The sequence below is a fragment of the Anguilla rostrata genome, chromosome 4 (assembly GCF_018555375.3).
Source record: "Anguilla rostrata isolate EN2019 chromosome 4, ASM1855537v3, whole genome shotgun sequence".
In the NCBI taxonomy this organism is placed as follows: domain Eukaryota; kingdom Metazoa; phylum Chordata; class Actinopteri; order Anguilliformes; family Anguillidae; genus Anguilla; species Anguilla rostrata.
In genome coordinates this window covers 34701336-34728885 of record NC_057936.1, presented here as the reverse complement: position 1 = coordinate 34728885, position 27550 = coordinate 34701336, and the positions used below count along the sequence as shown (strand labels likewise).

General features: G+C 40.0%; 1 protein-coding gene across 2 annotated transcripts in view; it reads right to left on the bottom strand.

The window, feature by feature from the left end:
• LOC135253276 (enhancer of polycomb homolog 1-like) overlaps positions 1-27055 on the bottom strand; it is a 62155-nt gene extending 35100 nt beyond the window's left edge. Inside the window, exons 1-2 of one of the 2 annotated variants that reach the window (XM_064332367.1) lie at positions 26859-27055; positions 13115-13212 (exon numbers count right to left, since the gene is read on the bottom strand). Coding sequence is in view for 1 of the 2 variants with exons in the window: in XM_064332366.1 (XP_064188436.1) it covers positions 10239-10391 (153 nt within the window). In the remaining variant the exon portion in view is untranslated. Of the gene's footprint in view, positions 1-10238; positions 10776-13114; positions 13213-26858 lie in introns of those variants that run through there. The other variant, XM_064332366.1, reaches the window with a different exon arrangement.
• Between the last annotated feature and the right edge of the window lie 495 nt (positions 27056-27550).

Genomic DNA, 27550 nt, shown 5'->3' with positions numbered 1-27550 from the left:
GCCCATATACCTGAAAGCAGCTCATGAAATGGATTGTCATTGGCTAAGCTGATAAGGCTCCCAGTCAAACTAAAGTGCATTGCAAGGGTATTCCCTGTCATTACATCATTCACAACACAGCAATCACTCAAAGCCAACCACTGCTAGTCCACGTGACAGTTTGTACCGCTCCACAATCCAAAACAGGCAGCAGGAACACTATATTCAATGTGGGCCAAGGGCTACATCTGCCAAATCAAAGCTGCCGATTCTGATGCAGAAACCTATATTTCAAGTTAGTTTCATGTGCAAAGACTCGGATAGTTTACACTCCCTGGTAAGTCTCAGATTTTTTCTCAGAAAATAGCCAATTCCAAAAAGTCACATTTTCAAACGATTAAAGGGCTTCAAAATGCAACTGAAAACATCCTTGGTTTTGAGTGACTGAAATTCTGGTCATGTAGAACAGACTTTCACTATTTTTAAACTACATCAATTTCTATATCTTAACAGAAGAGACATATGTTCAGAAGAGCACACTGCTCTGACATTCATGAGTGACAGGGTGTGACTAGACAATCTGGTAATTCGGGAAGCAGTCATGTTGTTTAATGTAGTGTGGTACACTGCATTTAATGTGGCATAAACCCTCCCACGCGATCGAAAATGACAGACCAGACAATCTGATAAAATCAATAGTTTCCTTGGCCTGCCTGTGGTTTAATGTAGTATCTTGAAAGAGCGGAAAGACTTGCTGCAGAGACAGTTGTACAGCAACTTCCCTTAGAAGAAAAAAAAATTCAAGATTCTCAGTGTGAGCCGAGATCCTCAAAATGGAATGAACAGGTTCAGCACAGGGCTAATGAAAGCATTGTTCGAATCAGCCCAAAATATTCAAAATCTTCAGACAAATCTGATCATTGTAGGGGTAAAAATCTTTTTTTGAACCAATCTGATGTTTAACCAATAGAATGTAAAGGGACATGGAACTCGACACAGTCAAGTGATCTCAATCCTTCACCAAAAAAAAAAAAAACAGCATTTTGAACATACAATTCCACTTCTAACCTGTCAATATTACACAACTGTAATAGAAAATATGAAATTGGGGACTCCACGATCCTGGTTTGTTGTCTGAAGATACGATCAGAGTACATTACGATGCAGTATCAGGCAAACCCAATATCGTTATTTTTTGTCATGTCTCTTTAAAAAAATGTATTATTCAACACTTATGCACAACAATAACACCCAGTCTGGATTAAAATCTGCTTTGTTTAGTCTTTTTCTCCTTTCATCATATCCTGGCACCAACTCCATGTATTTCCATAAACTTCTCAGTACGTGTTGTTTTCAACATCAGGTCTGCTTTTCAAACAAAATGGCACAAGTTTTATTCAAAACAGACAATTCACCTTAAGTTCATGCTCCAAATTCTTTCATACTGTTGCAACATGCAATTTTTAATATTCATTGGATGAAAGTAAAAACCCCATTGCATTGAATATGGTAATTCAAAACCATGCAGTACTGCAAGGAGTCATACCGGTAGCTTCGTAAAAGTGAACACACGGCAGACATCATAGCAGACCGCAAATCATATCATGGTCTCATTCAGGGAAGCCATGGTGGTGAATGGACAGTGCTCGCTCCAGATTTACGACAACTGGCGTAAACTGAGTGCAGGCAAAGTGAGAAAGTACAGAAACGAAGCTTTGCTACAGGTGAGAATATACACATTTAAGTGCTGTGGTGTCAGAGGATCGGATTAAGATCGGGCTTGCCATAGTTTATATGATACTTGGTGGTATACTCAATGGTGGTATCGAGACCCCGATGCCGATCTATGGATGGGAACATGCCTAGCTGAAATCGACAGAATAATTTCAGCTAGACCCATTCAACTGCACCAGACTGGCGTTTGCATCTTTTCAAAAAGGTGCCAAACAAGACCAAGTCAAAACCTAGTATATGGCTGGACCGTGTATGGGTGTGCGAAATTGTGGCCGACTTCATCCGGCCAACCAACGGTGTAACTTCATCACTCAGTCACAGACATTCGTGTTTACAGGGCTGGCCCTGCTGCTGTGGTCCAGACAAAAATACATTTTCAAAAGAATTATTTTGAATTGAACTGCAATGAAAGATTCTGATTAATTTCTTATCTTTCACTTGTAACTACTGTACTCAAGAGAATAGGTTGGGAAAATATAAAGGTCTCAAGTAAACCTATATTCAATCAGAATTCCAGTTGTCACAGTTCAAAGCAATGTAAGCATGCTATATGGATAATTAAAAGCTTTACCATATAATATTTAAGCCCACCAAATGATTAACTGAACCTCAGAAATTAACGTGAAAGGCTCATTTAAGTGAAACCAATGTTAGTCCTCAAGGGCAAAACACTGCACTAGCAGTTAGTGCAGAGAAGAGAGGTCTTCGTTTACATTAATTCCACTCCATCACAACCACTTCCTCGGGTCGAGTTCTTGAATTCCAATAAGCAAGCGCCTCTTCACTTCCACAAAATGAAGACCAAAACATGCAAAGAATCCCAAAGAAATTTAATTGAACAAAAAAAAAACCTGAACAGCTGGGCAAACACATAAGCAGGTTTAGCCAACACAATTAAAACCATGTAAATGATTAATCTAAATCAGTTAACCCATGACATGTCATGCTAATGATCAGCTAATCTTTTAAATTGTCTTGGAAATGCACCAACAGTGATAATTTCCCCTGAGAAATTGTACTCAACTATATTACTTTCGCAAGAAAACTGCTCAATTTCGTTAATGACAAAACCACTTGACTGTTCCGTCAACAGTCAAAGTCCAAAGGCACCCTCACATCTACTAGAAAATGTGTAATAGCCATTTCCTACAGGTGTGAAAGTGAAAGTAAATCGACTAACAGGAGAAATGTGCTGCGAGTTGAGAGTTGCCTCTCTAAGGACTGCCTGTGTTGGGAATGTGGACTTCGCCCGAGGCGAATCCACCCGACTCCTAAGAGGTAAAAGGAATTTGATGTCACGGTCAAGGCGGCAAAACTCGGATAAGTTCATTCTGGTCGTAGAAATTTAAACACCAACATTTGGGCAGAGGATGAGACGTAATGGACTAGGGCTGCTTGAATTAATTTCACGATTCAAATGGAAAAGATAGCAGCTATTGAAAATATACAACAGCAGAATATTTGTGTGTGCTCTCAGAACTTGCCTGCTCAACTGGCTCCTCGCCATTCCCATGTAATCTCATTGCTACAGTAGTTTCTTCCTCTGTAGTCACTGGCGTAGGAATGAGTCAAGCACTAAAGCGGCAGCATAATTGCCAAAAATGCTGATTGCATTGTCTTACCACTCCTGAAGATGCAAAAACATGGAAAGTACTTCATTTCATGCATTTCATACAAAGATTCAACAGAGACTGCAGCTTGCAGAATTAAGCTAAAACATCACAAAAAAAAATACAGCAATCTGAGGGCCCACTTGCCAACTCCGCATCCAGCAGACACGAGGAGGCAGCACCTGCATCTGAACAGCCAGGCATGTTCGCCTCTTCTCCCCTTCATCCACATGTGCATCACCCTCTCAGTGCCAAGAGCCCTCACACATAACAATCCAGGTACGCGTGAACACTGGCTGATGGTGCTGGCTTTCAATGATATATTTTCAAAATTACATTTTTTGGAAAAGGCTATTCAAAAAGGCATTTTTGGGGACAACGGACAGGCTTATGTTGGACATGGCAGGGCTGCAGTATAGAGATGGGAAGAGCTTGGCATTTCAGGTGCTTTTCTGCCAGACAAAAACAAAGCTATCGATGGAAGAACACCTTTCGTGCCTGATATTTTTGTTTATTGGTCATATTTACACAGCTGTCAGTAGCATTGTGAGATCCAAAGAGAAGGTGCTTAATTTTAATTAATTCAAAAATGAGGTGTCAGGCTCTAGCTAGTCTGCTCAACATGAACACAAATCGCTCCTAGGGTTTTTAAAATGGCAAATATAGGCTACATTTTGCTCAGAACAGCAAAACATTATTTTTAGCTTACTGCATCCAGCTAATCACACCGTTTCATTCCACTTCTGTTACAAGCGTCATAAAATAATAAATGAGATGCATTTTGAGTTGGTATATTATGGCAAAAAAGTTTTTTTTATTGGAACACAAATTAATGTGTAAAAAGTAGATTTTGAGATGCACTATGTTCGGCCACTGAGGATACAAATTATATCAAAATAAAATAACCATTCCAATAAAGGATTTAAATGGAATGAACTTTTTTGACAGCACTTTCAAAGTGAAACATTCCAAATGAATTGCAAATTCTAGTCCCACATGTTTGCGTACCTCATATCGTACCTTAATACACATTTAGAAATTCTGCTTCAGCTGCATGCAAAGTAAAAACATGCAATCTGACTGACCGGTGTTGAGGGCATATCTGATGAAAATGCAGGCACTTCATGTGTGACCGATAAAAGATTTGCAAACATGGGCAAAAGGGCTAAAAACAATGCTCAGCATTCCCTGCCAAGACATTTGCAGCCATCTCAGATAGCAAATTGTGACACCAAAATTTAAATCATGACAAACACAGGGTTGTATTCCATTTTGCCATCGTCACAACATTTCTTAGAGTCATTAGTATTGGTAAGCATGCCTCAGAAAATCAGCACTTCACAGACCAAAATAAAACTGACTGCCTTCACAGGGTGTCATGGTGGGGAATGTGGGTTTTACAAGTAAAGAAACGTGGGTTTTGTGCAGTTCAGTTGACACGCCCCACCACCCGCATGTCTGTTTTTGTAGCGCTTAAATATATCACACAATATAACACACGTTAAGCTACAGCTTGAATGAGTTCTGTCATCAATAGCTATGGCTCAGATAACGAAGGCAAACCTTGTGCTGAGCTCAGCTTATGTTCAATTAGGTCTCAACAATGTAATGGCAAAAGGAGAAATAATATACAATGTCCAGCCCCTAGTTAACCAGTGTTACCCCGACAATTATTCTTCAAAAACAGCTATGGAGTTAGGTTTGCCTAGAACAGAGGGATACTGTCCCTTTGACATCCCTTCAAATGAGAAGCTAATCTTAAAAAATAAAAACCAAGTAACTAGTGCAGTGTCAAAAAACCAAAGTCTATTCACATCTTCCTCATAACAAATGTCACTTATTTGCTATTCATTTTTAGGCTGTGTTATAAGCACGGTGCTTATTATCAGCAAATGGGCGTCTAAGGGGAGATGCAGTCCAAGGGGCTTTGACAGAGCTTGGGGCATGACCAGGTCAATTCAACACAATTTTGGACCGCATCATCACAGATTTGAATGAGATCTCGCATACTTATTGGTCTTATAAGAAACCCCTAGGACTGATATTACACTCGTCTAGGACCATTATTAAGGGAAGCTAACATTTGAGCAAGAGCGTGACTACATGACTCTGACTTGCCCTATCTACATTACTATAGGTTAGCCTATATAGAAATGGTTCTTATTTTAAATGCTGTCCAAAAGTGTGTTGCACTGACCCGGACTTACCCCTTGGTGCATTGGTGTGGTACCCACTATATTAATTCACACCACAGAATGAATATCCAATGAAAAATGCTGAAATAGGTGCCTGCAGTAGTGGTCAAACCTTTCTAAAAACACTTGCACCTAATGGCCAATGGCTTACTGAACTTATTTTACATAGCTAAATGTATAACCTTCCATTATTCAACAAGATGTTGCTAGGCAGCCATAGCTTCTGACTCAGGTGATGCACTACTAAATAGTCACTGGAGCCATTAATTTAAAAAAAATCATCTGCCAAATAAGGAGGATCTGAATCCAAAGACTTGTGACCTATAATGATAAGCACAGGATCAGTAGTTACACGGGACCACCAAGGATTGTACAGTAAACATTGTCAATAAGGAATGTGCAGAGCTTGTACTCTTAATACAGCTCCTATACACATTTCAGTTATAAACAGGAGTGACAAGTTCAACCACACCAAGCTAATCCTGCTCATATCAAATATGGGGTGGTGTGATTGGTCTTCATAAACACAACTGCTGATACAAATGCCTAGCAATGATCAAACCAAGTTCAGTGTACTTGATGTGTACCAAGGGCTGTGGCTGATTCGGTGGTCTTAACTGTGAGATGACTCACCAACAGCAAATCCACTTCCTTGAGTCTAAAATCTTCCAGGCTGCCCATGATGGCATTAAATAATTTACACTCCATTGCTTAAATGCTCTGTAGTCACTTTCTTCCTTTGAGACTTACGAAACTCCTTTGAAAGAACTGTACAACTACGTGACATTTTGTCATCAAGCTTCAGAACTAGCCATGCTCAAGAGAGTATGTGCAGTACAAGGGATGTAATCTCCCACTGCAAAGCACACTGAGCCTTTACGGAGCTTACTAGAAGCATGTTTGTGCATTGACAGGGATCTAGGTTCTGCGCAGTATTATTACACAGAGCCAAATGAATAACAGAGCCACTTCCATCCCGGCAGTACCCAGGCAGCATGCACTGTACACTCACTCCCAGCAGCTAGCTGTCAGCATGAAGGGAGTTGGCAGGAACCTGGCTGCAGAAAACTGCATTTCTCCAGATTTACCATATTACATTTGTTCGACAGACGCTTGGATAAATTGCTCATGTTGCCTCCCTTACTAGCAAGGGTTTTATTATTACACTCGTGGGAACAAGCATCGTCATCGACTCAGGTAAAATAACCACACTTGAGACCGTTTGAGTGTCACCTGCAGACAGTGTGGGTTGTTCCATGAACGCGGTGGACATTTGGTCATTTAATGAGGGTGGGAGAGCAATCGCATTTATGCCAACGGTAACCTGATATCTCACCAGAGTAAGAAGAAATACAATGTTAATACAAGGTGTAAACCTAGCGAGAGAAAAGGCAGCAAGATCATGCTCACAATGTTTCTATAAATTCCTCAAAATTTGGCGCTATGGAAATCTCACTCCCTAATTTCTCCAGTGCCAATAGCAGAACCAGTAACATCGAACCTTATCAACACTCTGGGTTTCACAAATTTATAACTGGTTCCCATTTAGAACAGGGTTTTGGGGGGGGGGGGGGCATCCCTACTGACAAGATACCATGTGAGCTGATACCAAGTCAAAACCACAAGCTCACAAATAACTCATTTTCTGATGCAACGTCACATATGGGTGAACAGGACAGTTATTATGGATATTAAATGTTGATTTACTGCAGCATCCCTATATATCCCACACACAAAACAGACAATGGGTAACTGTTTGGCTCGTTCCTGCCAAAAAATAAAAATTTATTTTAAAAGCAATGTATTTAGAAAGCTGACAATGTGACATTTAAATGCCAAATCCCTGAACATCTCACCATTCACAGAAAAGGCTTGCCCTAGGCCAAGGCTAACAGAATAAGGATGAAGGAGTGGGTGGGGTGCTATCCAACACACATAGAACCAACTGAGAAACAAAAACACTCAGCACCAGACTGTTCTGATAAAAAGCCAAGTGGAGGGTCCAATCTGAGATCACACTCCAAGCCCTTAGTTCCAGAATGGTTGAGAAAATGAGAAACCAGCAACAAGTGGTCAATTTTCAGAACAAAACACCTTTCATGAGATGAGAGATCCCACAGGAAAAGGGTCCTCACAAAAACACTGCAAACCTAGGCATTTCATGGCTCAAAGTTCCCAAAACACAACATTTACCAGGGATGACATGCACAGGCTCTGTCCTCTAGGAGTACAAAGTCTGGTTTTTGAACCATCTTTTTCCCCTCTCGTGCTCTGGAAATAAAAACCAATTCTGAAAGGCAACCACCTATCTTTGTATTCCCAGGAGTAAGGCCCTTCTCGCACAATTGTGGGCAGAATGGCAGTAGAAGGGCTCATCTTTTAGAAGGACATCTCGTGCTTAAATCTAACCAAATGCAAAATGCCTCCAACAATTTAAGGGCTAGATCTTCCAGTCCAGTGGTTCTCAACCTTTCTGCCCCCAAGGCCCCCCATGCCCACAGAAATATGGAGCATACAGGTCACTTAAATTTCATAGTTAAGTACAAACATCCTTAACTGTGAATTTAAATATTCACATGCAGTTTGGTAATACACAATCAACATAGAGAATGGAATACTTAACCAACCAAACACTGAAATTAGAACAAAAGCGACATGCTTACCAGAAGGGCATCAAAACTACACCCATGCATACTTACTCTGAACTAGCGCAAACATTTATGCCAAAACATTGAAAGAATGAATAGATATGATGATTACTTGAATTTACAGTGGAAAACCATGTAGATATAGCTAAGACAGGATAAACAACCATTAAGAAGGCAAGGGAATTTCATCAATCACTTCATTCTTTCCAGTGTGTCAGAAACAGCAGTTCATTTTGCTAATAATGGAACCCACTGATACAACTAATGACAGAAAGCATCCGAATGCACTTTTGCTTGATGTTTTCACTAATCACCAAAATTCACAGTAAGATGACAGGCACACGAATTAAACTACACCTGCCCTTATAACCTGAAATACACTTTGTAAACTACTGAATGAGCTGAGGTTATGCATTTAATATCATACACAGCAAACAAGTTGACTCTTAGAAAGTCAACGATTTTGAGTCGCCAAAAGCATGCAATACTACTCTCATCTTCAAGGCACTTAGAAGCGTGAGTAAGCAAGTGCATTCTTTACACAAGAGGATGACACAGGCATTATTTGCTCGATCACTCTCCACCTCGCTCTCATGCGCACAGGTAAAGCCTGAAATGTGTCAAGATAACGTGAGAGAGAGAAACCAACCATGTCTTGACAGTGCGTCTCTCAATGTTCAACACACACCTAATGACAGTAATAAAGGGATTTCCATTAAACTGATATCATGCTTGGCATGAACAGTAAACTATTCATGCCAAACCGGGATTTGGTACACCGATTTGAGCTGCTATCGCAACACCGGTATTGCGTTAAACCTCTACATGTGGTTCTTAAACTACCATTCAACACTTGATTCCTGAAATATTCGAAACCATAAACTATTAGCTGATGTTTGTTTTCAATACATAACTTCGAAAACTGGGTCTGGGAGTTGTTTGCGTCGCGCCTACTTAAGCGATAAACATGCAACATAGTGTGGATCTAAAACCAGCCTCGATGCAGCTAGCTATCTCGGTATTCACGCAGGACTTCTGAAGTAACGCTAATATCAATTTCGCTATATCACAAGCAGGCGAGTGGAAAACGTAGCAATGTACCTAGTTTTATAGCAGTGCACCTAAACCACCTAAACTTTGTCTCAGTCTGCAACTGCTACCTAGACGCCGTGAATCAATATCAAGGACGCTGTTTTAAGAGACATGTCCTGCTATTGCTAACAAGGCAACTCACTTGGACAAAACAGAGCATGCATTTGCTATCACGGTCGTGGCGCCTATAGTTAGGCGGCTAGTTGCTCGGATACAACAAATGTGCCATATCTTTACTAATACGAGGCTAACTGGTTAACTTGCTAAGATTGCCAACACACCCCTTTTGTAATTAGCATTAACGCACGCTTCATTCGAGCAATTCCGAAAACTCGGTTGTGAGTGAGCTACTCAGAAAATAGCTATTCAGCGAACTAGCATTTGCAAACCCAGCTTAGAGTTTTGACATTTGTGACTACATGGCATTATGCATCATTGTACGGAAGATCGTACAACTGGCTATGCAACTGAACAATAACAACATTCCGTACGGAAAAAGAGTTTCACGTAATTGCAACTCAGCTTCATAAGTAAACTGGTTCGCATTGGCTTGCTGTCACGTTCTGTTCTATTCAATGTGCCAGTAACCGCAGTCATCCAGCTCACTGGCGTCCCCTATCAGTCAAGCATTATAACTGCACCAACACAAGGCCCATCCCAAAGCAAAAAGAAAGTCAACAAAATGGCGGATTGAAGCATTGTCACGTGATTCCTTTGTGCTTTGTAAATCAATTTCTGATAAAACGACCCGTTACAACCAAACTCCTTTGCCCAATTTTGAACCAATGCACCACAATATTTACGTAAATGTAATTTAATTCGATGTTGCATGAAGAATACATAGCGCTTTACCGTCTTTCCTGAAAGAGAAAAATGGCGGCCATTTTGTGCAAACTTGCGCAGCAAAGATAGGGGCGCCTCTCATAGCATGAAAATACGGTCATATAGTTAAATGTAGGTTTTGGAACCCTAAAACGTACCGATTCCTCCTCCTTCTCCATCCCAGTCGGCATCTGTGGCACGGCCCGATTAATAGAGGCATATTCGTGCAGATCTGGTAAGTCCTCGCAGCGGAAGACGGGCAGCGGCTTGGTAGCGTCCAGCGCCCGTGCCCGAAACGACAATTTACTCATTTTTATAATTAAAGATGCAGCATAAATCTATCCGATCCCCTAAAATTCACAACAGTCTCAATTATAGTTCTCATGGATGAATCGGTTGCGGTCCCCAGGAGTCTATCGTTCGATTGGTTACAAAAATATATAAATGGCGATGCGAACGGAGCCGGGAAGGCCCGGATCTTGGTCGCTCTCTCTCGGTCTCCTTTTTCAGTCGCTCCGCTCTCTCTCTCTGGTTCAATACGCCATGGCCAACATGGCGGACATTAAAAACTCTTTAACTCTCCCTTCGCTCCTAGCGGCCCAACCCCCCGATAAGACAACAGCCATTCCCACCCGATTCCGCGCGCGTGCGCGTTCGCGGTGCCCTGAGGGGAGGGGGCAGTTGATGGGGGAGGGGAGTGCTTCACACAAATTTCTAATAAACAGCCAGAGGAAACCCCCCTCCACTCGCGCAACTGAAAAACTGTGCGCGCCACCCGAGGACAAAGCAAAGCTCGTTCGTGAATCTCAAATCACTTCGCAACCAGCTTTGAGATAACGTGTACACCAGCGTCTTCGCAATCACGAGTAACAGTCACAGAAACTTGCATACCTTGTTTTATGTGATGTTAACCTTAACGGATTAAAATTAGTCTATGACAAAAGTCGAGAATAATTTCAAATCCCTTCTCTTTTTTGAAGCAGATACATTTCTAGATCTAAAATAGAATTTTAAATAGCGGACAACCAGCAAGACAAATGGTTGTAGATCTAACGGAGATTGCGTCTGGAGAGCAAATTTGGCTCACTAAATAACAGCTTGCCAATTATACTGAGGACCCGACTTTCACCACCCAACATTAGCTATAACCGATATCATAAATTAGCTCAGCTGAATACGCCTAGCCAGGAGCAACTACTGTTAGTTTGGTGCTAGCTACGTTAATGCACAATTCTATGTCTTGTAGCATTAGTCATATGGCATCCACTATATAATAAAATAGTTTATGTTCGAAAAACACCGACGCCGCGACTTGCTGGCTACGTAAGAGTTCACAGTTAACTTTTGAGAATACAGTAGACTAGATACATTTCCCAGACGATACCAATGTTAGGAAATGTCACCCTCTTCTGGAATGATCCGAAATGGCATGGAACTTTCAGTCAAGACTGATGATACTCTTAAAACTGGCTACTGAAAAAAACGAGGAATGCATATCCTGAGGACATGAGGTGCAGCAGGGAGGTACGTCACTCTAGCATTCCGACAAAGACACAAACATTTTGAATAATTTTATTGTGTACTGACTGCGACAAACCTACATATCGCATGCTTATATGAGAAATAAGTGGAATTTCCGGTTTGAACAGGGTAAAATAAAAATGAGGGACTTGACACTAATGAAGTTACAGAAATCTAATAAATACATTTTCCATGGGATCCATTTGAGATAATATTTATATGTAGTCCATGCATATTTAATTGTACACAAAGCATCTTATATTATAACCATAAGTTTCTGTAGAACTTTCAGAGACAAATTTCCATAGAACCTCACTGTCCAATTGCTTCAGTGTGTATTTTTTCTTTTTATATAAAAAACCTAACTCTGTAGTGAAATATTTTGTGTTAGACCTTAATCAGCAATACAGTGCATATTCTGCATACCAAACATCCAGTTGGACCCATAATCAGCAACCCAAGAAATAAACATTGCTGCAGGCTGCATTAATTATCAAAGGCTTTTTCCAAAAGAGATAGATTAATCAAACCCTACTAAAGGAATGCACAAAACATCCTGCATACATGAACAGCCAGGTCACAACCCACATCAACGACGGCTTCAGATTTAATCATTCATTTCCAAAAGGCTTTCATTTAAAATAAAAATTGCCACTATATAGGCACTCTCAATATCTGTTTTGCCAAATTTGCATTACGATTGCAGCTATTGATCATTTTGTTCGTGATCACTATATTTTCTTGAATAATCCGTTGTAAAAATGAAAATTTTAAATCCATTATTTTGAGAAAACACTGAACAGCTCACTGACACAATGAAGGTTCTGAATAATACTCTAAGAACCATTAGCTATAGTCCCCCATTTCTTTTCATTTACTTCATAAGGAAAGTCAATTGATGACATGCCCAGCCATCCCAGAATTTAAAAAACCCTATTCAAACAAATAACCGCACTCAGAAAGGAACCCATTTATCTGAAACACCTGCGCCATTCAAATCATTTCCCCAACTCAAATCAGCAGCAGTGCTTGTTCATTGATGGGTGCTTTCGGTGAAACTTTTAGGACCTTAATTTGTCACCATATGATTAATTACTGTCTAAACTGAAACTGATTTTTTGTAAATTATCTGTTCGCGTTGTAGCCCTAATCTGCATCACTAACAACAGTCCCGAGTACAGAGTATCTACTGGCCCATGTCACACTGAAAAATTTAAAAGTTGAAAAGAGTTTAAAATCTACTGACAAGATATTCAACTCCATGTTTAACCTTGAAAGTTATTTCTATGCAACTGTTGAAACTCAGAGGGTTCCATTCACCTGTCCTGGTACCAATATTCACAAAAAGGCCATTTATGGCAAAACATCCATAGCTAGCAAAGTAAGGCTGCAACCACAGGGGCCGCCTATAACAAATTGGAACTTCCCAGATCAGAAAGTATGGAGGACTGAATGAACACAGGAGGTGAATGCGTGTGCAAAATACAGAATATTTATGGTAAATGCAGCTTACCTGTTCTTGGTAGAGAGAAGGGATTTAGCCATGGTGAACCACAATCAATCCTATATTCCAATTAGATCATCCATTTGAAAAGCTTGCCTAGTGAAGGCCTGAAATAGACAAGGAAAAAACTATTTTAAAAAGATTTTTCAAACATCACCCAGCACAATCAGATCAATATTAAATAAAGCACACAATTAACACTACCAGAATGGTGTGCAGAGTTCACCAGCATGTAACCAATTGATTTGGTAATTCATGAGCAATATCACTGAATAATAATAATAATAATTAGTGGTAAAGGTTGGTTATAATAATTTGGGTTGTAAAAATTTTGGGATTGTTCAAGGGTGGAAACTTTCCACGAGATTTAATGGGACTTAAAGAAAAATTGTGGGGGTTATTTGCACAGGCTGCATTTACCATGTCTTATGCAAACAGAAGCATAAACCTTTTACCTCACCATAAGCAGACATAGGCTAAAACCTACTAATAGAAATAAAAAATTGACAATAAGTGAGATTACTTTTTACATAGGATTCTTTCACTGAATACCAAAAAAAACAATAATGTTGAATAATGTATTCCATCTGATAGGAGAATGCACCGTGTATGCAAAGGGTTGAATTTATACTGAATTCCCATTAAATGGGATTCTGACAAGCATCTGTGCATGTCATGCTATAGTGCACTGCATGAGATGGAAGAATGCGAAATGCAGGGTTGTAATTCAACTGAATTTCTATTAAATAAGGAAATTTCAACCAAAAATGCCACAATATCTAGGATGACCTATTATGTGCTTTTATGTGCATTTCTCCCCAACAAATATTCACTATTATAAGCTAACATTCTATATTGAAATTTGGCAAATTTCTAAAATTTTAGAGCTCTTGACTTCCCATAGAAATTTTCCCTGGAAAATTTCCAACCCATTGAAACCAAAATAATAAATCTAACAACACATGTACAACATGCATTTTTTATTTTTTTTATTTTAAATAGTTGTGGGGGTTTTTTTTGGAGAATTTTAAGTGTAATTTCAAAATATGTCCAACATAACGTCCCCAGCTCAGTAACTCATCCCTGATAACCTGTTCATTCAGGTTAATCACGCTTGAAGAGTTTGCAGTCAAATTACTGTGACGCTCCAATATTGAAGAGTAGGCGAGATGTTCCATGCACAGACATCATAAGTGAGAAAGGGTGTTCATTTCAGAAGCTGGAGACTACTGACCATGAAGAGAGATTTTTACAACGATACACAGTCTAGACAGTGATTATCTAGCAAGGAATGGTTATTGAAGTGTCATAAGACACAGCATCAGTGAGGGAACAAGCAGTCTGCAAACAAGCATATGACTGCCATTTTCACATTTTACAGTCTGCGAAAGCCAGCTTCTGCACCTCTGCCAACAGCTCTAGCCTTCGATCACAAGGTCACATAATGGGGGCTAATAATAATAAACTAATCATTTTTATACAGCAAGACTAAGTACACAACAAGGAGAGCACAGGCTTCATATAAACCCAAACCAAGAATGCAACACCCCTCACTATAAAGCGTGCATCTGCTCCTGACAGCCACAACTTATTAGCCCTAATAAAAAAATTTAATGTAGGCTATTCAAATCGGACAGTTGAGATGTCACCTCAAGAGAAATATAAAAACAGCACACTTAAACCCATACCGTCAAGCATCCTACAATATAGCATGCCCATGCCAGGCAGAAAATCATCAGCAATACTCTAAAAGGCCTACAGTTTTCGTAAACAAACTTGCTTTTTTTACTTGACACCTCTAGTGACAAACATTAACAATCTGTTAACGTACATGACAGCACCTTTAGTGCCCAGATTATAGTAACATTCCCACAGCACCCATGAAAAATGTAGCTATCTTAACACTGATGGCTTATGGAGGAGGAGGTAGCGCATCAAACTAATTTGGAATGCACTTCTTTATATGGACGACAACCTTACCACAGGGCTACTAGTCTTATTTTTTTCCCCCACACACAGTAACCTTTTTTTGATGTTCCAGAGTTTTAATTGGCCACAGTACAATGATCACATGCACAGAAAACTCACAGGATTCTTTCAATGTTACCGACGCAGCGGTGTAAATATTATGATCAATAAACAACACAAATGCCAGATCAATATCTGTGTTTTGGCTCTTCTAATCTGTAAAAAAAAAAAATACAGAATCCTGTGTTAATAAATCCCTGACTGTGAATCCTAATGTGGTGACAACAGAGACTCATTGCATATGGAGTAACTTCATGTCTTTGCTGGACTTGCCAATCATGCTGGCCAGTGACTGTTGAGGAGGTAGCACACAGTGCGATTGCCCAATTTCACAAACTGTGTGGCACATCAGTCCTGGACTATAGTTTAAAAATGACGTTGGATTTTGTTTGCTGGATTCCTACCGTGACAAGCATACCTTTCCAATGGTAACGTGAGACCACCGACATCCTCAGATTATAATACATGGGCCTTTATTTATGAAAAATAAAAAATAAAACTGCACAAACATTGACGCACAAGCAACTTCAAAACATACCATGCAGCGAGTTGTGGTTATGTCCAAATAGATGAGGAAAGCAGCTTTTGTTTGTTTGTTAAGATCCAGGTAAGCTTATACAAAGCAAATAGCCTACCATACAGACCAATCAGATGTGTGCTTATTATAAATGCCTGTGACCAGGTGGCTTTTTCTTTTCCATTAATCACTTGGAGCATCCAGAACACATTTAACATTAAACACCAAATTAAATTAAGTCATAAATGCATTGATTACTACAATACATTTAATAAATATTAAACACGATTTAAAATGTTTACGGTCTCCTAAATAGGACGCTACATGTAGATAGTTTTCAACACCATCTAGTGTCCAAATTTGAAGCCCTCTCCATGACTTCCCTGGCTACCAACTCTCTCCTTTTCTCTTTAGATTAGGCTACATTCTGTAAACATAACAGCAAACTAGAAATACCGCCTCGTGGTTGTATGCTTCCACCAACCAGTAGCCACTGCTCTGTTTGACCGTTTGGATATAAAATGTCATCACTTCATCATTTTATCCGATTAGACATTTGTGTGAAACTTTGTCATAATTGGCGTATGAATTATTGAGTTATGGCCAAAAATGTGTTTTGTGAGGTCACAGTGACTTTGACCTTTGACCACCAAAATCTAATCAGTTCATCCTTGAGTCCAAGTGGACGTTTATGCCAAATTTGAAGAAATTCCCTCAAGGCGTTCCTGAGATATCGCGTTCACGAAAGAATGGGACAGACGTGAGGTCACAGTGACCTTGACCTTTGACCACCAAAATCTAATCAGTTCATCCTTGAGTCCAAGTGGACGTTTATGCCAAATTTGAAGAAATTCCCTCAAGGCTTTCCTGAGCTATCGGGACGGTCAAACGGACGGACAACCCGAAAACATAATGCCTCCGGCCACGGCTGTGCCATCGCGGAGGCATAAAAAGCACACTGTTTGTTATAGCAGCTCAGAGGCAGCATAATTGTAGCAGCTGTTACATTTATACAGACATGTACATGCATTTCCTCACCCTGCAAACAATTCCCATTAAAATTCACTCCAAAAAACATACAAACATTTCAAGGACAGATGACTGCTTAAAATGGTTTATGATTTCATTCACTGCAAATAAAAATGATGCCTTATATCGTAAAATTATTTCCAGGACAGATTTGTACTTACCTCACTCAAAAACAGTATAAAGAAATATTTCCTGCTAAGATTGTCAAATTGCCCTGTTCTATTGGTACGGGGTAGAGGACTGAGTTACACGTGCACAAACCTGAAATGGCTACTGTAACAGTAGTGTACAAAAGTTATTGACGCATGTTGCATAGGACGGAGTGTAGCACAGTGGGTAAGGAACTGGGCTTGTAACCGAAAGGTTGCAGGTTCGATTCCCGGGTAGGACACTGGCGTTGTACCCTTGAGCAGGGTACTTAACCGAAATTGCTTCATTATATATCCAGCTGTATAAATGGATACAATGTAAAAATGCTATGTAAAAGTTGTGTAAGTCGCTCTGGATAAGCGCGTCTGCTAAATGCCTGTAATGTAATGTTACATTTATGATGTCATGTTTTTAGTGATTCTCCCTATCATAGACTACAAAAATCTTTAAATTGAGTTTTCATGTGATATACGAATTTGACTATAAAACTCACATTTTGATGTAATTTTCTAAGCAACTGAACACCCAAGATTGCTTAGAATCATCGACAGCGTTGAAATAACATCAGTGTTTGTATCCTTGAGGCTAACAATGTTGTGGAAAACGTCACAGCAGGATTTCCAAAAATAACATTGTTACCCATAAAATTACAAACAGCTAAAGCTACCATGTAAAAATAATGGAACTATACACCTTAATTCACTCGTATAATCAATCAATCAATCAATCAATCAATCAATCAAAACTTTATTGTGGACTCAAGGTCCATATAAAAGACAAGGTCCAAATAAAAGTATGTTTACCACTCCCTACGGATGAGTTGGGGAAGCAAACAATGCAGGAGACTCCCATATAGCCCCCCGTAACAACTAACAATGACTGAAGACATACGTAATTGCTACTAATAAATTTTTTTAAAAGTAAATGAGCACAATCATTTCCACAAATTTCATGACTATATATGAACAACATGCCAAAAGATTAATGTTCTGCCGATGCTAAGGCAAGAAAAAAATGTTTTGCAAGATAATATAGACCACAGCTTGTTTGTTTCAACAAAGTTATTCTGAGCCAATGGGCCCATTCCTGTAAACCTAGCTTAAAATATATAAATACAGTTGCAAAGCAGTGATTCCGGGGTCCAAGCAGCCAGTGCAAAATGACACGGTACAAGGGTGAAGACCAAGTCTGAAATTAAACAGACCAAGAATTAAAGCGTTTCATATGCTGAAGTGACTGGCTGTTATTTTGCCATCTTTGAACGTAGAAATTTCCTCCGCAGATTAGTTAGGCAGTTGGCCGTGTGGGTAGTGTAGAGGTATTAAGCACTCGCCTACCACCGTAGAGACCCGGGCTCAATCCCCGGCAGTGGTACTTCCGGCTTGGTCAGACGTTCCTACAAACACAATTGGCAGTGTTCGCGGGTGGGAAGCCGGTGAGGGTATGAATCCTGATCGTTGCATTAGCGAATCCTACTGGTTGGTCAGGGGGCCTGTTCAGCGGGGAGGGGATCTGGGGGAGATAGCATGAACCTCCATGTGCGTTACGCTCTCCCAGTGAAACTCCTCGCTGTCAGGTGAAAAGAAGCGGCTGGCGACTCCACATGTATCGGAGGAGGCATGTGGTAGTCTACACCCTCCCCAGACCGACAGAGGGTTGCACATCGACCAGGATTGTGATACACAAGGGGAATTTGTATAAGGACTAAACTGGGGAGAAAATGGGGGAAAATGGCAAAAAAAAATTAGTTAGGCATTTGAACAAAAAATGTTCAAAACTGCATGTTGATCAGACTTCATAAGAAGATTTTTTGTGTTTTTTTTCTTATGTGACAATGGCCATGTTTTTCAAGCAACTGACACTGGTCAAGTTTTGCCTTGTTCAGTATGAAATGGCCTTAAATTCAGAGCATGTTTCAAAGACCATATTCCAAACTCTATGCTTGTGTTGTATGTAGAGTGGTACAAATCGATCCATTACGCACTATATAGAACACAAGTTCGGAACACAGCCCATGTCTGGAATTAATCAATTAAGTGACTAGTTAGTTAACTAGGGACTAGTTGGTTCACACCAAATCTGAGTTTTCACCGTACCATTTTGGAGATAAGCATTTTCCCTGCAGGAAAAAAACCCAAAAACAAATAAAAACTGAACAAAAACAATAGGGTTACAGCTAACAACAGGGCTGAACTAACAACCAACCAGCTCTAAGGGCAGATCCGTTCGAACTACCAAGGGCTAGTGCGACTAATCTTTGGTTCCAGTGGCATGGTCAAAGACCACTGACCCGAAAGAGCAAGCCATAGATCCATAATGTGAGGCAAAAAGCAAGATGGAAGCTGTACTTAAAGGCCATAACTTAGGCTATTTGTTTAACGTTTTATTAAATGTTTGTTTGTTTGCATTGTCTAACTTGTCTCGAAATCTATAACATTTGGCCACATTTACTCACAGGAAAAAAAAAATCTGACAAAACAAGCAAGTTAAATTGGGCTCCAGATCTGAAATAGATTCTGTAAGCAGCCAATCATATTTGCATTAATACTTCTATGCATTTCTTAACCTACAGCGCAGCATCATCGCGCTATTAGCGAGCTGTACGAGTCAATCTGTACGAGTGAAATGTCGAGTGTCATTGTTAGTGACTAAGTGCATTATTACTAGTTGCCGGCCAGCTAACTGCACATTACACAGCCTTCCAAAGGAGGAGAGTGTAAGGAGGGGTCGGCTGCTATTTATATTTGAGGGACGCATTCTGGCAAATGAGAGCCCCTTACTGGTGTGCTCCAGTCATTTTGCCACAGAGTGCTTCCTAAACGAAGTCCAGTATAATGCTGGCAGCACAGCAAGACTGGTGTTGAAAAGAGAGGACTCCAGCTTGAACATGTATGATTTTTCCTGTGTTCATGTGTGAGCAGGAGATCATTTTTTCCCCCAAATCAACATATTCCTTGTGGAATACTATAAAATAACTGAAAATAGAATAATTGCAGACCTCTAAGGCACCCTGAAAATTATAATGCCATAAAATGGAAAATATATAATAGTTTTGTATGAGGTTGCCCACATATCCAGTATCATTCACTGTTGTCTCCATGGTGATCTGCATGTGAACCCACTGTTGCCTCTGCAGTGTCCATCAGCAGGAATGAGTCAGGAGACTGCAGTTTACTAGTGGCATGTGACACCCCTGCCGTAAGACTACACCAATGGCTTCTGGTCCATAGGGGATGTTTCTAATTAACCCAAATTCCCAGGGAGTGCTTAAAATTACATAAATAAGGAGACAACATTTTCCAATGAAGAATATTTATTGTACTTATGGACATATTTAATAACTTTCAATACAACTAGATCTGGTTTATGCATCTACTATTAAAACAATAGTCCAACTTTTTGGGAAATTTGCTTTTTGGCCATCTTAGTTATACGATAATATTGATACCAATTTCATGCATGTGCTTCCAGTACAAACATATTAGACAGTATCTATGTGCTGCATGGCAACTGTGACACTTCTATGAATGACTGCAGACAATGGAAACATTAGCTTTGCCATTTAATGATGGAAATACACATTCCAGCATCTCCAAAAGCTGAATTATTTGCACTTGCATCTTACCTGTTTATAACATGTAAAAGTAAAAACAGAAAGACCAAGAGTTTAGTAGTTTCAGAATAATAATTGACAATGACATTACCATGTGTTCATCCACTGGGCGCAGTGATTAGTGGTTGTGCAGTGCCACTTGGAGCATGAGTTTGGGTTTGCCAGGTATGCAGTACTATTGACTGCAGTGGGAGTGGCAGCGGGAATGCAAGTTTACAGTCAGTGACACGTACACCTGGCTAGCCCTAACTCACGCTTGTATTTCCGACACTTCACATAGGACAGCTAATGTTGCTTCCGTCTGCGACCATTCAACTGTGAGCATACTGTTAATATAGTCTAATATTTTTATACTGGAAGCACAGTCATGAAATTATCGACCGTATCATCTAACTATGGGCAAGATAGATGAAAAGCGAATTTCCCAAAAAGGTGGACTATCCCTTTATAGCAAACCTTGGCTGGGAGGGGGGGGGGAGGCAACCACTAAGGTTTTCTGACCACTCTGATGTATCCAGTAATGCACCTTGAGAAACCGATGGATGCACACTGGCAACCAGTGTGAGAGAACTGTAGTGAACTGTACTCTCACACTGGCCACAAGGCCATGAATACCAGCCATTACAGTATACTTTAATAATCTAATATTTAGTTTAAGTATCTAAAATTTCCATAATCACACAAAAAGATAATAAAAATATCTGAGCCAACTTAAAATATTAAAACTGAAATATCAAAAGGTTCCGAAAGTGAACCATCCCTTTAAAAATTGTGGTAACAGAGACGTGCAAGTTTCTAAGTCACAAATAGCAGAAGCATGGACAACATTTTAAAATCGATGCACAGTTTTAACAGCATGGACCATTTGAGTCCTTGCTTGCAATTCTCCATGACATCCCCTCTCTAGATGCTTACCTGACAGTCTCTTAAATGGCAGTCAGTGAAGTCAGCACATCTCTGCCATCAGACATGAAAACAGCATCAGTTATTGGCAAACCCATCTGAGCAGAACGTTTACAACCACAGACAGCACCAAAGTACCCCAATAATAGTAAGAGGGGAAATTTCTGGGACATTCCCTTATTGAAGTGGCAGATAATCAGAGATTGCACCAGCCCAAAGAATGCTGCATCTTTGGAATGCAGGACATTAAAAAATCTGTGTTTTACACAGTGGTGGCTGGTGATAAAACATTTTGGGCGGGCGCAGTTTTGGGGGGGACAAATAAACTGAAGCAGCACTTCATAGCTCAGCAAATAAAATAAATAAATAAATAAATCTAAAAACAACACAACACACTGTAATGTTGCCTAAACACTGACCAGTAGCACTACTTGAACATATTTTGCCCTCCTTAATAATATAAAATAATATGTAGAGATGACAAAATGCCCATTTCCCCTACATCACCTAAAGTTACCAACAGGCAATAGCTCAATTTCCAAATATGGAACTACTAAAGTTATTTTTACTGCCACTGTTACATTCTATAAAGTCATAAAAAAGTAGGAAAATATTAGCTAACTCCAATGTCATTTATAGAGCCTTCTGCTGCCATCTGCTGGACAAAATGAATGTGACTGCTGAAGTTTAAAGGAGGCAACAAAATTCACCAACCAATATCCTGGGATTATCGGAGCTCTCACTCTCATCATGGCCACGCAAAGCCAATTCAAAGGCTCCACAAAATTTAACATAGTCTATTATTCTGGACAGGATGTGTCGATTTTGTAATCTCTTCGTTGTGCCTTCTAATGCCAATCCTGTAGCCTTCATCTAGCTGTTCAGCAGTGCTAAACCTGCCAAAAAAATTTAGTCTCATACTATTGTCTAGACGGCTGCGGCTACTTTCGTGGCGTTTGCATTTTTCAGAAAGATGTTATAGGTCTTGTACTCCCGTCGTTGTCCACAACGCTTCGGTGCCAACACTTTGAAATAGCAAACAGGGAAAGCAATAAAAGGCATTACTTACACCACATCCAGCTAGCCAACTCCGTTTGTCAGAACAAGAACCTGTTCCGGGTGTATGCTCGTCCTCGACCACTTGCCTGCTGCTGAATTTGTAAAATGGGTTGGTCCGGTCCAAACTCCTTTATCCTATCCAAATTTTCTTTGATTTCCGCAGTTCTACTTGAAGTTGCCATCTCCTGAAAGTACCTGTCAGCTAGCTAAGGAGCAGGAGTGACAGTCGCGCATCGATAGTTATATTAATGGCGGGCGTAAACATGAAAGATAGCGTTGAGAATTGTCCAATCACATTAGATCAAAAAACATTAAAACAATACCAATTCGCTGCCAAAAAAAGTAGGAGTGTCTGGGGCGCAGAGAGCTGCGCCTCGTGGAAAATCTGAAGCAACCATTTAGAGAGCAGCCTCAGGTCATCTGCTTGCCAAAAGTTGAAAGACTTACATACACACTCATTTGGCCGGCGCCCTTCACCGAGGAAGTAGGCTATAATCACACGAACCAATTTTTAATGAATGCTGGCAGTCGCTGACAGACTACCAGGTGCATTGTACGAGAAAACAATTTTTATTTTATAATTATTTCGCATTTAGGGGGGCGGCGCCCCAGCGCCCCGCATTATAGAACCGCCACTGGTTTTACACCAATTCACAATGTCGTTCATAATTATATTATGACACTTAAAGCAGAAGTGGGACAGCAGGATTAGCGAGATGAAATAAAATAATGTTTTGGTGTTATGATCAAAATATATTTTTGCTGTTTTAATTTACTCATGTTGAGCTAGAACATGCCATCTTGTTTTAAACTTAATTCAGATTGTGCTCTCTCTTTGAATCTTGCAGTGCTACTAATGGTTGTGTAAATATCATGATCAATAGACACAAATGTCAGACTCAAAGAAACGAGTAATTACTTTGTTGGGGTTCAAGTCTGGGTCATCATCTGTTGTAATCTTAAAAATAAAATAAAAACCTCAAAATAACTGCATTTATAGGACGCAGTGTATTTTTTCTGCATAAAAAAATCATAACCCTGCAAACACTGGCTAATACATGACTACTGGATAATACACTGCAGTCACAAAAAAAAAAAAACCATGAAATCTCAGGTAAATCACCCCATATTAATGATGTCAAAATGCTAATTCTCTAGTTCTAATATGTAAAATGGTAATGTGGTAGTTAGCTAGTTTCCAGGTAAGAGTTAAACTTTCTGAAGTACTTGATAACATGGATTTATGCAGATCATATGTATACAAACATTCCCACTGTATGGTTGCCAAAAATCTTATCCATGAGAGTGCAAAAGTTTACCAAGGCTACAAATTCAAAACTGAGCTAAATGAATCAGCTGTTGACAGAGCCTTTAGAAAGACAAAGCGGAAGACATACATTAACCCTCTTTCAGGAACCAAAGATAAGATTTTGGCACGGTGACACATGTAGTGCACTGTGCCAAAACATGCAGCACCTGTGCAATCCAAAAACTTTCCAAACATTTCTCAATTCAAAAGGTCCATACATAGCACGCTGTATAGCACACCAATAACAATTTTGAAGTTTGTACGCATCACCCTGTGGCTTGCATTTCACACATTAAGGCCTGGGACAAATAAGGAATCGACCTGCTGATAGACACACTAATCAATTTGAGATCATTTTGGTCACATTTAAAAGTATCAAAGATGCCTAGGGTCTGCAAGTCTAAAACTATAGAAGGACAGAGCCAGAGCAGGGGGTTCAGTCACTCTCACCAACAGGGACACCATATTAGTTCAGCCTTGCACCTAATGTCCAGCTTCAACACCACTGTTTAAACAGATGCAGTGGCAGAACACCCAGCGCTCTGAGTGGCTGCCAAGCTATGTTTATTCGCAGAGCTGGACGGCCTGACAGATTTTTTTTTTTTTTTTTTGGGGGGGGGGGGGGGGCATTTTTCTGCTCCGCCTTCTAATAAATGGGGAGGAGTGTAGCCAGGAATGCACCTCTAACTCTGGAACAGAGAGAATTGGAACACGACATGCAACCGTTAAATAGAAATGAAGGCCGTGTTAAGAGGCACAAAGGGGCCCCCCTTTCAATTTGTTGACCTGAGCGAAGCACACCACAGCCACTGGGCATGCCTGTTACTCTTTTAAAAGCTGCTGCAGTGTTGAGCACCCTGTCCTGACAGGACCCATTTTATGGCAACTTTCCACATGCTAAGAAACCCAACCCTTTGGATTCAAGCACAAGGCAACTATTCAAATAAGGACCAAATATTTAGGAAGGCTCCTGAATAGAAATATTGGAAACCCCATAATTAAACTGGTTCTTTTAAATGAATTGGATACACCATTTCTTCTGAGTCCTAGCGTTCTAACATCAGAGCAAATGGTCTTTCAAAAACACTAACACACAACAGATACCACTAGAAAGCTTAAAATGATTTCTGACAAGAGCACTGTCTTGCTAGGGCTCTCTTGTAAAAAAAAAAAAAAAAAAAAAAACCTTAAAAAAAAAGACGGAAGTGACACTTCCTTGGTTATATAAACAAATGTATTCTTTAAAGATAAGTCGGCTGGGGTGCCCTGATAATTATTTAAAAGATCATAAAATCGTTTAATATCACCATTTAAATACACCTCAACGGTCAAACTAATGGTACGTGTTAATCGTTAGGCTTTACCGTTAAGCGAACACAATTCTCTCAGTCCTAATTAGATAACTATAATACTACATACGCTGTGCATTTGCAAGCATGTCACTTAAAACCTTATTTCTCGTTACATATTAATCCCCAGACCAAAGACAAAATAATTGGTTCTGGATACACGTCAGTCTTTCCATGTTCAAATTAGGTCAAATGCATAAATGCAAAATAGGGGGGGCTCAGAGAAGCGGAAAGGCCATTTTCAATGCGGGAACATTGTATAATGAAAGGGGATGAGCGAGAGGGAGGCTAAACGGTAAATCAGAAAACGAGAGTAATTCAGGCTGTTATAATATATTTTTACATTTCAATATTCATCATACTATCTTAACCAGACACAAACGGTCTTCCAGTTTCAACAAAATTTCACTGGCGGTCAGCAAATTTCCTAAGGAAACAAAACTGCACAACTGATAAAGTAGGAAGTAGCCCCGCCTATTTGAAATACTGTATCAACTGCAATTAGATCAGGCGTCAAGGCACCTCAGGGGCATTTCCATAAGAATATTTAGAGGCGGGGGAGGGGAAACAGACAATTCGGTAACACAACAGGCTATTACAACACAGAAACATCCGCTTGAATGGATGTAGCTCAAATACAGATATAAAACCCCTGGTCCTACCTTATGTTTGATATTAAATATGAAGAGTGTGAATTTAAGCCTAGACCTGAGGACCACAGCGCCACCGTCATAGATAAATGCAAACAAAAAGACCTCCCCCACCGTGCGCAAAAGATCTGGCTATCTTGCAAGCCAACGTTGGGTGTCGTACAGACTAAAAAATAAATTCAATTAAACTACACCCTTCCAATCCAGGTCACAAGGAAAATTAAGGGAAATCCAAAGCGAGACCGAGTAACTTTATCTGGCAACTAAAATACGTAAATGGGCGAGATTCGTACTTTTAGCATCATTATGTTAGCTATCAAACAACATACAACTAGTTAGCAAGCGACGCTAGCTGGCTAAATTTACCATTCTGTTCGACACGACGTTAGCCAGCTACCTTGCACTAAGTTACTAACTGCTAGCTAGCTAATGTGTCAACCCCCACCTACCTAAGCACAAGCGAGGGCAGTTTCCACACTCACGTATTCTGTTAAGTAGCCAGATGATATCATGCAAATATTTTGAAATAATCAGACAGATAGCTTCTTAACAAATTCGCTTTTATTCCTAAAAGGTTATCGTTTTCCTTTCGCGACAATGAAGACAAAGATCATTTATGGGTCTGTGGCTTGCTAAGGAATAGTGCAACGTAGATACGTATTTTGCGTTGCAGGCATTAAAGTAGCTGGCTGCAACCTAGCTAGCTCTACCAACCCTTTACTATCTTTAAAATCAAGCGAGTTCACTCGCACTAAGTTACTAGATGGAAAAAGTCAGAAGAGATAGCTTGTGATGAGCAACTAATGTTGTTAGAACAAGTTTTTTTTTCCGTTTAAGAGACACATTCATTTGCAACAACATGGTGAAGAAAATATGCATACATCATGTTTTAATGTTCTGAAAAATATCGATGCGAAGAAATAATTACTTTGGTCCGACATTTGTTACAAATTTAAGCTTAGCTAGGACTGACGCGACACCAAGGGCGGTAGTCTATTCACAGCTAGCTTACTAGCTAGCCAACTAGCTGAATGGCTAAGTCAGCACTGACAAAGCTCATGTAACAATCATTGAAATGAAACGGTCTCTATCACAGGTATATTAACCGAAAAACATCGTAAAAATCTGGCGTAAAAATTAACTTACCACTGAAGTCGTCAGGACGGATGATGACAAATCTTCTCAACATAATTAGCTAGCTGGTCAGCTAGTTAGTTAGCCAACGTTAGCTAGCTACCCAAAGACAGACTATGTAGTTGGTGTTCAGCAAACAAGAAACGCCATGCAGCAAAATTACTGAAACATGTTCTAGATTTCCCATTGAAATATCCCGTGGGGTGAACCGATCGCTCGTTCCCGACCATCGAGAAGTGCCCCCGTCGCCACATATTGTTGTGGATAGGGGAAATAACAGCGTTCAAGAAGATTAAAGCTCACCAAGCCAGAAGACGACTCTGGTATGGGGTTAACAACTTTGCAAAAGCAAACAGGCGCTTTGTGATTGGACGGCGAGTGGCACCAATCACCTGTGGAGAGCCTAGGGTTGATGAGCTCACTCAACAGGGAAAGTTCAGTAGCGCCACACAAATTAGAAAAACGTCGCGCAGCCCAGCGCACCAGAAACAGCGGAATGCAGCGCCCGAGACGAGTGAGTGAGCGAGCAGAGGAAACACGCCCGTGGTTTCAAATACAGAACAACTGTCTGCAGTTAAACAAATTATTGTTTGAAACCGTGCGTGCGTAATCACGATGTATCAATGGTCATAAGCCTTTACATACTTAAAAAATTTGTAGAGCTAATCAAAGCTTTATTTAAGAAAATAGTTCTGCATCTTGAC